This window comes from Microcaecilia unicolor, chromosome 2 (genome assembly GCF_901765095.1).
Source record: "Microcaecilia unicolor chromosome 2, aMicUni1.1, whole genome shotgun sequence".
Classification (NCBI taxonomy): Eukaryota; Metazoa; Chordata; class Amphibia; order Gymnophiona; family Siphonopidae; genus Microcaecilia; species Microcaecilia unicolor.
The window spans coordinates 361,414,690-361,428,534 of record NC_044032.1 but is presented as its reverse complement, the minus strand read 5'-3'; the positions used below and the strand labels follow the sequence as shown (position 1 = coordinate 361,428,534).

General features: G+C 44.7%; 1 protein-coding gene across 1 annotated transcript in view; it reads left to right on the top strand.

Annotated features, from left to right (window-relative positions):
* PSD3 (pleckstrin and Sec7 domain containing 3) overlaps nt 1-13,845 on the top strand; it is a 599,926-nt gene that overhangs the window by 529,348 nt on the left and 56,733 nt on the right. Inside the window, exon 14 of the mRNA XM_030192121.1 lies at nt 8,933-9,077. Within this exon, the coding sequence (XP_030047981.1) occupies nt 8,933-9,077 (145 nt within the window). The remainder of the gene's footprint in view (nt 1-8,932; nt 9,078-13,845) is intronic.

Genomic DNA, 13,845 nt, shown 5'->3' with positions numbered 1-13,845 from the left:
ACCCAAGTGGGCAGAGTGTTCCTGCCAGACAATCGGATTGTCAAGCTTCAGGCTCAGGTGGACTAGTTCCTAGTAGCCTCTCCTATTCGGGCTTGGGACTACGTGCAGCTGTTGGGCTCTATGACGGCCACGATGGAAGTAGTGCCCTGGGCCAGGGCTCATATGAGACCACTACAGCTATCTCTGCTGCTGCGCTGGACTCCGATGTCGGAGGATTATGCTGTGTGCCTTCCCGTGGACCCAGCAGTGCGCAAGGCGCTGAGCTGGTGGACGCAGACAGACAAGTTGTCTGCAGGAATGCCTCTGGTGACCCCGGAGTGGATTGTCGTCACGACAGACGCCTCTTTGATGGGCTGGGGAGCCCACTGCTTGGGAAGGACAGCGCAGGGGCTCTAGTCTCCTGCAGAGGCAAGTGGTCTATCAACCTCCTGGAACTCAGAGCCATTCGGTTGGTGTTATTGGAGTTCATCCCGGTACTGGTGTTGAAGCCTGTACGGGTCCTGTCGGACAATGCCACAGCTGTGGCCTATATCAACCGCCAGGGAGGTACCAAGAGCGCCCCTCTAGCCAAGGAGGCTATGAGTCTTTGCCAGTGGGCGGAAGCGAACCTGGAGCAGCTTTTAGCGGCCCACATTGCCGGAGTCATGAATGTCAAGGCGGACTTTCTCAGTCGCCATACCTTGGAGCCCGGAGAGTGGCAACTATCTGCTCAGGCGTTCTTGGACATCACGAAGCGCTGGGGCCAGCCGAGCCTAGATCTGATGGCGTCATCGGCCAATGGCCAAGTGCCGCGCTTTTTCAGCAGAGGACGGGACCCTCGATCCCTGGGAGTAGATGCTCTTCTCCAACAGTGGCCGACACAAGAGCTCCTCTATGTGTTCCCGCCCTGGCCCATGTTGGGCAGGGTGCTAGACCGGGTGGCAAAGCATCCCGGCAGGGTAATCCTGGTGGGTCCGGATTGGCCCAGACGTCCCTGGTATGCGGACTTGTTCAGGCTCTCAGTCGACGATCCTCTGCGGCTGTCAGTGGAGCAGGGCCTGTTACATCAGGGTCCCGTGGTGATGGAGGATCCCTCTCCCTTTGGTCTTACGGCCTGGCTTTTGAGCGGCAGCGTCTGAGGAAGAAGGGCTTCTCAGACAAGGTCATCGCCACTATGCTGAGAGCGAGGAAGCGCTCTACTTCTACTGCTTACGCCAGGGTTTGGCGTATCGTTGCAGCATGGTGTGAAGCAGGCTCACTTTCTCCCTTCACTGCTCCAATTTCTTCAGTGTTGGCGTTCCTGCAAGAAGGTCTGGAGAAAGGCCTGTCGCTCAGTTCCCTTAAAGTCCAGGTAGCGGCTCTGGCTTGCTTCAGGGGCCGCCTGAAGGGTGCTTCCCTGGCTTCGCAGCCAGATGTGGTGCGCTTTCTCAAGGGAGTTAATCACCTGCGCCCTCCTCTGCACTCAGTGGTGCCTGCGTGGAATCTCAACCTGGTGCTAAGAGCATTGCAGAAGCCGCCTTTGGAACCCTTGTCGAGGGCATCTCTGAAAGACCTGACGTTGAAAGCAGTCTTTTTGGTGGCTATCACTTCAGCCAGAAGAGTTTCCGAGCTCCAGGCGCTCTCATGTCGAGAGCCTTTTCTGCAGTTCACTGAGGCAGGAGTGACTATTCGCACAGTGCCTTCCTTCCTGCCCAAGATTGGTTCTCGCTTCCATGTGAATCAGCAGCTCTGTCTCCCTTCCTTTCGTAGGGAGGACTACCCAGAGGAGTACTCCGCTCTTGAATATCTGGATGTGAGACGAGTCATCATCAGATACTTGGAAGTGACCAATGATTTCCGGAAATCGGATCATCTGTTTGTCCTGTTTGCAGGTCCTCGTAAGGGTCTGCAGGCTGCTAAGCCTACAGTGGCAAGATGGGTCAAGGAAGCCATTGCAGCGGCTTATGTGGCCGCGGGGAAGGTGCCGCCTATCCAGCTGAAGGCTCACTCCACGAGAGCTCAGGCAGCCTCGATGGCAGAGGCCGGATCCGTCTCCTTGGAAGAGATATGCAAGGCGGCAACGTGGGCTTCGGCTCATACATTCTCCAAGCATTACCGTTTGACTGTGGCTGCACGGGCGGAGGCCCGGTTTGGAGCTTCAGTGTTGAGGTCAGGGATTTCTATGTCCCGCCCTGGGTGAGTACTGCTTCGGTACATCCCACCAGTCTATGGATTGATCAGCTTGATGATATGGAAGGTAAAATTATGTATAATCATACCTGATAATTTTCTTTCCATTAATCATAGCTGATCAATCCATAGCCCCTCCCAGATATCTGTACTGTTTATATTCTGGTTGAATTTTAGGTTCAAGTTTAGCCTTCAGTTACTTCAGGAGGACTTCGTGTTCAAGTTCTTCTTTCACTTGGATTCTTCAAGAGTTGAGACGAGTTTGTGTTACAGTGAGCTGCTGCATTCCTCTCCCCCCCGTTTTACGGGGCTGGATTGAGACATAAATTCTGCCGGCACTCCCTCCCGCTTCGTGCGGCTGTAGGGCAGCTTTGTACCCCTCCCGCTTCGGCGGTGTTAGGGTCAGTCAGCTCCTCCCGCGGTTGCGGTTGCAGGATAAGCCAGATCCCCCCGCATCGGCGGGTGTGGTGTCCCTCCCCCGCTCCGCGGGGATGAGCTGGACGGATTCCCCTCCCCCACTTGTGTGGGGATGAGCTGGGTTAATTCCCCTCCCCCGTTTCGGCGGTGGTGAGCTGGGCAGAGTGTCCCTTCGTGGGTGTAATTCTCTAAGTGCTGAGTCCTGCGGATGGAGCTTTGATATCGACATACTGAGGAGTTTCTGGCAGCACATGACCACATATAGGGAGGCAAAAGTTTGCTCTCTATCTCCACCTGCTGGTAGATGGACACAACCCACCAGTCTATGGATTGATCAGCTATGATTAATGGAAAGAAAATTATCAGGTATGATTATACATAATTTTACCTTTTTTCTTTAAACCAATGAGGTTCAACGGTATCCCATTTGTAAATGAACATTTGTTCTTTGCACAAAAGTGTCTTAGTTAAATTCCCTCCTCTTGATAATGTGACTTCAGCCAAAACCATAAATCGCAAATCATTTATTAAATGTCCTACTGTGAATCTAGAACGGATGTTACTGAAATGCTCAGCTATTCTAATTTTTATTTTTCAAGTGGTGTGTCCTATATAATATAATTCACAAGGATATTTAATACAATAAATTACTTGAGATGCAGTATAATCCGTGTGTTGATGATGTTTAAACATCGTATCAGTATGTGGTATCTGCACATTATTTATTTCCCATACTAAAGAAAATAAACACAGTGATTGCATTTAAAGTGTCGTCCTGTCACTAATTGAATATCTCCAGAAGCTTTTAGTTTTGGCATAAAAGAATGCCTTAAATGGTCTCCAATATTTTCCCTCTTTTATAAGCAAACTGAATAGGTTTATCCAAAACTGTATGATATTTAAACAATTGTTTACTATTCACTTGGACATCGAATATTTTTTTGATATCTATAGATAATGAAGTGTCCACGTAAACACCTAGGTCTTTTACCTTATGTTTCACCCCTTTGTGGACATCCCTGAGAAATGGGTGTTAACATGGGATTTCCCTCCCTTCCTTCCAGGAAAACCAAAACAAGTGTGGCTGTTGTCACACCCAAGGCATTGAACAGGAAGGACCAAAGAGTTGCAGGCCAACAGGTCATAAAACACCTCAGGGCAGTTATCAGACAGTTCAACACTGCAGTACTCAGGACAGAAGTCAAGGAGACAGCAGATTAATTAACAGTGACCCCCCCCCCCCCCCCCTTCCTGGGGAAAAGCAGGTTATTTGCTCAGACCTTCAGGTCTGTACAGGGTACATAACAGACATTTTAGTTCAAAAACTTCACCAGCATTCACAAAACAGTTACAGCAGCAAAAAGAAACTCTCCTCTACAAAACAGCAGGTTGGGTAAAGAGTTGGCTAGAAATTCAAACTGGCTCTGTCAAATAAAGAAAACAGTTCCCAAACGAAAGTCCATGTAGGTTCCAATCACAAATATCCAGACATGAATAGGGGAGCTTTCCCCTACCCACCCCTTTCCCCACTTTCAACGTAACAGGTAAAACATGGTCAGTGCAACCATCTAGTCTAAGAAATAATGCAAAAAGAAAACAAACTCAGTTCTTAGCAGCTTCACAGTATCCCAAGCTTCATACTCCCAGGGCTAGGGAAAAACCTGTGCAGTGCTGATTTCTGCAGGCTGGGGAACACAGCCTTTCTCCCAGATGGTCCCCAGAGAGCTTCAACCCTGCTTTTTCTTCTTCAGATCCCAACAGTAGCTGAGAATTCATGCAGGCTCAGGAACGGACCTTTTCCCTCCTCTCAGACCAACACTGTAGCTGAGAGATACACCCTACTGAGGTGCCTAGGGCTCCACCAATGCATGCAAATTGTCCTGAATACTGCAATGTAATTAAAATCTGGAATTTGTGGCCAGAGAATATAGTAAAATCAGTTAGCTTAGTGAGGTTTAAAAAAAGGTGTGGATAGCTTCCTGAAAGAAAAGTCCATAAGCCATTATTAAAATGGACTTGGGGAAAATCCACTGCTTATTTCTAGGATCCACTGTTAGAAGCAGGATGCTGGGCTTGATGGACCTTTGGTCTGTCCCAGTATGGCAATACTTGTGTTCTTATGTGCAGGGCAACAATTCAAGGCTGACTACCTTCTGGCTGTCCATTCTTTCTCCCAGGTTATTTACCCCCTCCTTCCCAGTTCATTCTGTTTCTCCTGCTGTCTCTTTCGCCTTGGCAGCTGTCCTCCAACGCCTCCATCTCCCCTCCTGTCTCTCAGACTTAATGCAGGCTTCTTAATCAGGGTCAGCAGGAAGCTGGAAACAAACTCTGGGGCTGAGCATACTCATTCGCCCAGAGAAACTGACTGGGGCTTCCCTGCTCCTGAGGTTTCTGGAGATCCACCCCAGCTCTTTGGGCCAACCTGCTCAGGGACTGGGTTTCTTTCCTTCTCCTCACCGTTTTAACCAAAGTCCATCCATGCTGAGTGAAACAAGGGAATGTGCTCTGGAAAGCAGTTTCCTACCGCAAGTAAGGCATCTGCAAGGGAAGCTAAGGGTTTCTGTGTACCTGACACTTTCCCTGTCAGACTCTGAATAAATCTGGCTAGTAATACTTAAAAGTTTTATTCAGCTTTTACAAACATAGATCGTAGCAAATACCAACAGTGCACTTAAACATTTGAGATTTTAAGGGGGTGTAGTCATCAAGCAACAGTAGGGCCTTAATTTGTGTTATTTGGCCCTTTAACGCAACTTAAACAGCTCTAACACCACCTGACTAAAAATACTGTGGTGACATTTAAGTTACTGCGGATTAAGCAGTAATGAGATGCAAGCATACATCTCATTACTATGTAAAAACCCTAATGTGACTTGCGGTGATATACCGTAAGTCCCCTTAGGGCCCTAAAATCACAGTAAAATAACCCCAGCTTTTTGTTGAGGTTATTTCTTCCCCAGCAGCATTAGGCTGCAAAGCCATGGCACAATGCTCCCGGTGCTCGACCCACCCCCACCCCCTTACAGGGCTCTGTTTAAAATCATTGGTGATTCACAGGGAAGTCTTCAAACAGGAGCGAGGCCCACTACTGATAGGGGCACCGTTTTACAGGAGGCGATGGACTGGGCAGGAGCAACTGGCCTCGCTCCTGCCCAAAGGACCCCCACCCCTGGACCACCAGTGATTTTAAAGATTGACTCTAGGGTGGGGGGGAGGGTACTTGAGACTGGGTGGAGGGGTTTGAGATGGGAGGAATCTGCTCTGCTGACCCGGGAACATTGAGCCACCAGAATAATGCTGCTTGCAAGGTGACTTGCAAATAGTGTTATTCTTCTAACATGGTACTGAAATACCGCAGGTTTTAGAATCTGGGGATGAATCAAGGTGCAGTAAAAAGCAATCTTTTACCACACTTTGATGACTTCCCTAAATTTCTAAAAGCATACCTATTTATAGAACAACAGGAATCTTTTATACAGTGCATTCCTATAAGCATCAGATCATTTGAGGTACCTATCCCAACAGTGCTACACCACCTCTCAAATGCTGGTCCTCCCTCCCACTGCTTCAGGCGCCTCTCAGCCTGAGAACCCTCCTGGGTCCAACATTCATTTGCCTTTCATCCACTGCAGTCCCTCATCATAGGCTGTCTTTTCTAGGCACCTCTTTTGTGGCTGTTTAAAATCTGGCAAGGCCTCCCTGCTAGATCCAAGGCTCAGTAGCTCTAGCTATTTGCAAATTATGCTCTCTAGAAATGCAGCTAACAGACTACAGTTTACTTTCAGCAGAGACTATTTGGATGGAGAATCTGCCCTCCATGGGAATACATTCATGAATGTATTCCCATGGACTGCCACATCCTTACAATATATAGAACTTGGTTGCTAATAGTGTGTTGAAGTGGACAATGCTGGCACATGTAGACTGACTGTGGACAGTCATGAAGGCAGCCCCTACCAAAATAATGAAAGCAAGACCATTTGTATAATTATCACTACAATCCAGAGAACAAAATGGAGCAAGTTCCCACATGCTATCTTTTCCTTTCTGTATTCAGTAGCTGACAGGCTTGCTTGACTTACCTAAGTGGCTGCAGCTGCAATACACTGAAAAGACTCTGGAGGGGGGAGGGAGAGAGTAGCGGGTACAGGGGCGAATGGGAGGGAGTGGAGAGAGCAGTCCATTGGGCATTTCGTGGAGGAGGGTGGGTGAGAAGGAGGGGCGAGCGGTGACTCGGGAGGGGGGAGGGAGAGAAGAGCAGCGGGTCCAGTGGCGACCGGGAGTGAGCGGGGACAGAGGGTGGTGTCGCTAGGGCAAGGTAGGCTGCTGCAGTGTGTGCGCTTGGGTGGGCGAGCCTGGAACGTCCCTCTGATAGGTCCCTCATTCGGTGTGACGCTCCTCCCTTTTCCTGTTTCAGTTTCCTTTGATAGGTCAGAGCGGTGCAGCTGTGACGCTCCTCCCTTCTCTGATAGGTCAGGGTGGGGCAGAGATGTAGTGTGCTTAAAAATGGTTACAGAGCTTCGAACATACGAACTGTTGAAGCCTCAGAGTGTGGCGAGCAGGAGGGAGCGGGGACAGAGGGAAAACAAAGCAAGGAAACGTATGAGCGCCCTCGACGTCATCACGGGGGTGGAGCAGCGACTCTGGAGGGGGAGGGAGAGAATAGCGGGTGCAGGGGCGAGTGGGAGGGAGTGGAGAGAGCGGTCCATTGGCCATTTCGTGGAGGAGGGTGGGTGAGGGGGAGGGGCGAGCGGTGACTCAGGAGGGGGAGGGAGAGAAGAGCAGCGGCTCCAGTGGCGACCGGGAGTGAGCGGGGACAGAGGGTGGTGTTGCTAGGGCAAGGTAGGCTGCTGCAGTGTGTGCGCTTGGGTGGGCGGGCCTGGAACGTCCCTCTGATAGGTCCCTCATTCGGTGTGACGCTCCTCCCTTTTCCTGTTTCAGTTTCCTTTGATAGGTCAGAGCGGTGCAGCTGTGACGCTCCTCCCTTCTCTGATAGGTCAGGGTGGGGCAGAGATGTAGTGTGCTTAAAAATGGTTACAGAGCTTCGAACATACGAACTGTTGAAGCCTCAGAGTGTGCTTTAGAACGTTGAGGGTGCTTTATATGTGCAGATGGGGCTTGGCCTAGGGCGCAGATGGGCGTGGCTGAGTGCGGGTCTATGACTGAGGGTGAGTAGTCCGAATAGCCTAGCCTACCAGGAGGACAGGAGTTCAGGGCTTCACTGCCACAGATGGAGTGAGCTTCAGAACATCTGAGGGGGGGATTTTATTTATATAGATATATTTAAACGTATGCAAAGCTTGTTTTCTGCATAACTGTCAAAACTTGACCAATTTCAATAAAATTTGGGATATATCATGCTGAATAAATTTGAAATAAGCCTACAGGAAATGTTCAAAATGGTCTCAGTTGGCACACACACATGCTTGGAGTCGTTTTCTTCACTGATCAACCACAGCATCAATGTTACCCTGACTCAAGTATTCACAAGGTGACTGTTAGGGGGCAAAAGGCCGGTGAAATGAAGTCCAGTCATTCTCTGCAGTAGCTGGATGGTTTCATGAGCATGATATGTATGAATTATAGTATGTATGTGTGAATGTATATATGAATGATAGTAGTTAACTCTTTCCTTTTGAAATTTGGTGTTCTTTTCTTAACTATAAGCTGTACCCATTATTATTTAATTGTAAACCGCTTTGATTTGGTCTCAACTAACTGGCAAAGCAAATTCAATAAACGATGATGAGCAGATGCTTTATCTTGCTGAAACACATAAACATTGCCATTGGCAGCAGTTGCTGTGATAGTAAAACTTCACAATAGTATTCACCAGTACCTTCAAAGAATATGTAAACCACTTTGGTTGTACCACAGAAAGGCAGAATATCAAGTTCATGACCTGCATAAAAGTTAATAAGGTAAAAAATACTAGTAATTACCTATTCCACCAGTGCAATTTTGCTCTTCTTATGACTGAACTTGGGAAAAGTGCAATTTCTTTCATAAAAGTACCACATCTTTGATTTTCTTTCCTTTCATCTTTTTCCTCATTTCACTTTGCCTCAGGCCATTCAGTAAACATGTGCTTGGAGACAAATTGAACCTTGAATCCAGAAATAAACAAATTGTTATTTACAATTTGAAAAGGTTTGCAGCACTAGATAGATGCTCTTTGATGTCTGTTTTAATGTGTCTTTAGTAAGCTTTTCAAAGACTAAATGTTTTTTGCTGTCAGTGGTATTGACTCACACTGACCCTTATTTTCCACCATCCTCTAGTCTTGTTCTGCCCCTATGCATCTCCCCTGGTGGTGTGGTGAAGCACAGGTATGCAGTGGTGACAGTTTGATCTCCTTCTCTCACAGGAGCCCAGAGGAAATGGAGGCATGGATCAATAAAATTAATTGTGTAGCTGCTGTGTTTTCTGCTCCACCATTCCCAGCTGCTATTGGCTCCCAAAAGAAGTTCAGCCGTCCTTTGCTACCTGCCACTACCACAAAGCTATCTATGGTGAGCAATCCTCCCACCTGGAAATTCTGTTTGATATAATATTTGTCTAATTGTTGTCTTGCAGCTCTGCTTTCAGTAGTGTTTATCACTCTTGAAAATCTATTTCAGAACTTCCAGATATAAAAGAGGCAATTACTACTTCATCCATGTTTTGTTCAGGAATGTTAGAAATTGTAGAAAGCTCACATATGCACAGTGAATTATGGGAGTAATGAAAATATTTACCTTGTTTTATTTAGTAGCACAAATGTAGACATCTTTTCTTAAATACATAATTGGGGGAGCTCCATGAGCAAGAGTGCATCCCCTGGTCCCTGAAGCAAAGATCACTTTGATCCTGGAAGTCCTTGGCAAGTCCAAGATGAACCTCAGCACTCCTGGGTGTGGGTCTCTGATTTGTAGATTGGTTTTGTGTCTCAATCTCGGAGGTTCTCAACCTAGTCTTCAGGACACAGCTAGTCAGTCAGGTTTTCAGGATAGCCACAATGAAATATGCAAGAGATAAATCTGCATGTGCTACCTCCTGTTTTATGCAAATGTATTTCACACATATTCATTGTGGCTATCCTGAAAACCTGACTGGCTAAGTGTGTCCCAAGGACTGGGTTGAGAACCCCTGCTCCCATCTGATTGATTTAAGTAAGATGCTTTGGATCCCATACCATTCTGAAATGTCTTAACTAAAGGCATAAGCGCCAACATTTTAAAACACAATCCTCCTTGGACATAGGGAAGGAATTTGTTCAATACTAGGGATGCTCAGCATCCACAGAAATGGCTCATTTGATTAAAGGTATTCTGGGGGCAATTTCTCCAAATGGGGTTAGTTTTACCAGGAAATGTGGAGTAGGATCTCAGTCTCTCAAATTTACTGCTAGTGTTTGCTGTAGTACTTGGATTGTACCAACAAGAGCTTATTTCTGGAGTTCATAAGATGTAACGTGTATAGGCAACTTATCCAGATGCAATTGGAAGTTTTTTTGATCAAGCACTCTGTGATTAATTGCTGATCTTTCAGCAAATCTGTCTACAGAAATTAATATAGACAGAAGTTGCATCTATTTCTCTTTTGTTTTAAAAAAAAAATATATATATATATATGTTGCCACTTAAGAAAGGCTAAGGATGTTTTTGTAATACTGAGAAAGTAAAATGCATTTTTTAAGAGAGTATAGCACATTATGTTACCTTTTCATCTGGAGTGACAAAAACCTTCTCCATACTTTTGTGTGGCACTGACAAATTTGAAAATTGATATGAGAGATCAGTTAATCTGCTTTGAAAAACCTTTCTTCTTCAGCTTTATTTAAAAGGAAGCTTTGTCTGAGTATCCTTTTTTTTATCTCTGTGAGCACAAAGCTTCCCCTATGGCTTCAGAAGATGGAGCGCTGAGTGGTGTTTTTTAAAGTTCCTTTAAAGTGGCTTTCATTCAAATCAATGAATGACAGCATAGATTGAAGAAAAGCAAATAAGAGGAGCACAGAACCAGTCATCACCTAAAACAAAAGTGTCACATGTGCAATTTTTGCAAGAAATAGGAGGACACTGCTGTAAGATCCTGAATGTTTGATTTGGTACTTTATTAAGTTACTGTTAAAAAGTTAAAATGCAATATATTATTAGTGAGTTATAATAAGCACATTATCTTCACTTCTCATTTACTCTGTTTCACATCAGGTGCACATTCAACAACTTTACTTTCAGGTGATGCAGTGTGTATTTATTTTTAAGTAACAGAGAATTGTAGGCTTAGAAGTAATCTGAACTTATTCTGTTTATCCAAAGAAAATCTTGACACGTTGTACTTTAGCAACATACATCTAGCCATTTCTCTAGTGGAGAGTCTGGTTACCAGAATGTTATGACTAGTCCATGTGAATGTTACAAATTGTTGGAGAGTGAGCGTGAAAGAACATATTCAAGTCACCTTCATAGACTTGAATGTATGAAAAGCCGTGCTGAGTCAAATCAAGGGCCCTCGAGCCCAATATTCTGTCTGACAGTGGCTAGTCCAGGCCTCAAGTAACTGCAAATCCCAAAAACCTTGGTCTATTTTCTGCAGTTCATTTCACTGAACACAATGGAGCAATACAAAGGCTTTATAGTATTTTCGGTCTTATTCACCATCCCTTTCCTAATAATTCCTAGCATCCTGGGTTTTTTTGGCCGCCGCCACACACTGAGCACAAGATTTCAGGATATTATCTACGACGACACCTAGATCTTTTTCTTTAGTGCTGACCTCCAAGGTGGACCCTAGCATCAGGTAACTATGATTCGGATTATTCTTTCCAATGTGCATCACCTTGCATTTGTACACATTCAATTTCATCTGCCATTTGGATGCCCAGTATTCCAGTTTCCTAAGGCCTTCCTCTAATATTTCACAGTCCTCTTGTGTTTTAACAACCTTGAATAGTTTTGTATCATCTGCAAATTTAATCACCTCACTCGTCGTACCAATTTTCATATCCTTTATAAATATGTTAATACAGATCCCTGTGGCACTTCACTGTTCACCTTCCTCCATTGAGAGAAATAACCATTTAACCCTACCCTCTGTTTTCTATCCAATAACTAATTTCTAATCCACACCAGAACCTTGCCTCCTATCCCATGACTCTTTAATTTTCTCACAAGTCTCTCATGAGGAACTTTATCAAAAGCATTCTGAAAATCTAGATATACTACATTAACCAGCTCATCTTTATCCACATGTTTATTCACGCCTTCAAAGAAATGAAGCAAATTAGTGAGGCAAGACTTCCCTTGCAGAACCCATGCTAGCTTTGTCCCATTAAACCACGTTTGTCTATGTGGTCTGTAATTTTATTCTTTATAATAGTTTCCACTATTTTGCCCGTCACCGACGTCAGGTTTACCGGTCTGTAATTTCTCGGATCACAGCTAGAACCCATTTAAAAAAATCGGCATCTCATTGACCACCCTCCAATCTTCAGGTACTTCAGAAGATATTACTAACAGCAGGTCAGCAATTTCATGCTTGAGTTCTTTGAGTTTCCTTGGATATATGCCATCCGGTCCAGGTGATTTACTACTCTTTAATTTGTCAGTTTGTCTCAGTATATCTTCCAGGTTCACTGAGATTTTTTTAGTTCCTCCGCATCATCATCCCATTTCCAGTACAGGCAAATCTCATATCTTCTTCCATAGAGACAGAAGCAAAGAATTTATTCAGTTTCTCTGCTATAGCCTTGTCCTCCCTGAGCACCTCTTTTGCTCCTTCATGATCTAACGGTCCCACAGATACCCTCAGAGGCTTTCTGCTTTTGATGTACCTGAAAAAGTTGTTATTGTGAGTTTTAGCCTCTGCAGCAAGTTTCTTTTTTAGCCTTCTTTATCAGAATTCAAAATCTGTAGAATGTGCAGTGTGAAAAGGGAGGGTTTTAAATGCAGCAGAAAGTGATGTACAGGGTAAGAACAAGAGTTCAAAACCATCAAGGATTTCATCCATCAAAGTGGAAGTCAGAGTATGTCAGGAGAAAGGTTATCGGAATGAAACAGAATGGCATAAAATGTCTGCTTTCATCATTAAAACTTTGAAATATAAATCTTTGGCCTTTCGAATTCAGCAATCAATAACACAGTGGTGAACTAAATATAAAATCATGGCTTAATCTGGGTGGGGGGCATAGACATCTGTTAACAGACCTTAACATGACATGACAGTCTCTTTTTTAAGAACTCTGTTGATGCTTGGCTGATTTGTACAGGGCAGTAGTAGAGGGCATTGAATTCGGTGTCTTAAAAGATCATAGTACACTTAGTACTATATTATATCACAGTCGGAGTCAAATGTGTGCCACCCTATTGTGGGTAGGGAAGAAAGAGGCAGTAGAGAAGCAGTGCAATTAGCTGGGTGCTCTTTAGGACATTAGGGTAGTTCTGATAGTGTCAGGAATTTGGCACAGTACAGGATAAGTAAAATGCGATACCAGTCCTTGTTCTTGATAAGTAAAATAAGGAAAGGTGTATCCAACCTTCATTAGAAATGCATTTTCATGCAGAAACCAGGAAATTGTCTTCCATTATTGTAAATCAGATTATGCTGTGAGATTCATATATGGAACCACCAATGTCTAGAAATGGGTTTTAAAAAATCTGCCCATTTAGTCCAGTGTATTCTTGATTTTACTTAGAATGTGCTCTTGTAAAGGTGCGTTCACTAACTAGTTTATTGTACAGTTGGGTATGAATATATTGAAAATATGAAAGCTTGTTTTGTTTAAAAATATTATAATGTAGTTTACATAGCAGACATTTAAAAAAAGTAATTTTTTCTAGTAAACTTTTATCACCATATAGGGAGTAATTTCATAAGTGGTTTCAGAACGTGGAACAAACATTGGCCTTTTGGGTGTAAACCTGGTGGCGCCAGGTCCCTCTCCCTTACACCCCTTCCCTCTGTCTGCGGTTTCTCTTTTTAGAGACTTTATTTGGGGAGTACTCTCTGCCAAGAAATTTAACTGCAGTGCTTTGTGTCTGGGAACCAGAAATCGCCTGTTTTCTTCACTATGGTGAGTCATTCAGATTTTACTTACAGTTGCAGAGTTAGTTAAATGCTGTTCCCAGTGTAGGAGCCAACGAACATCAGGGCAGTGCACCATGTGTGTTATGTCCTCTGAAAGTGCATATTTAGTGTTCCCATTTCTTATATACCTTTCATTTAGAGGGCTCAAGTCCCCTCAGTTTTTTTGACAGATGGCAGTTACTTTTAAAAAAAACCTGAAAGTTTCCCTTACTTCAC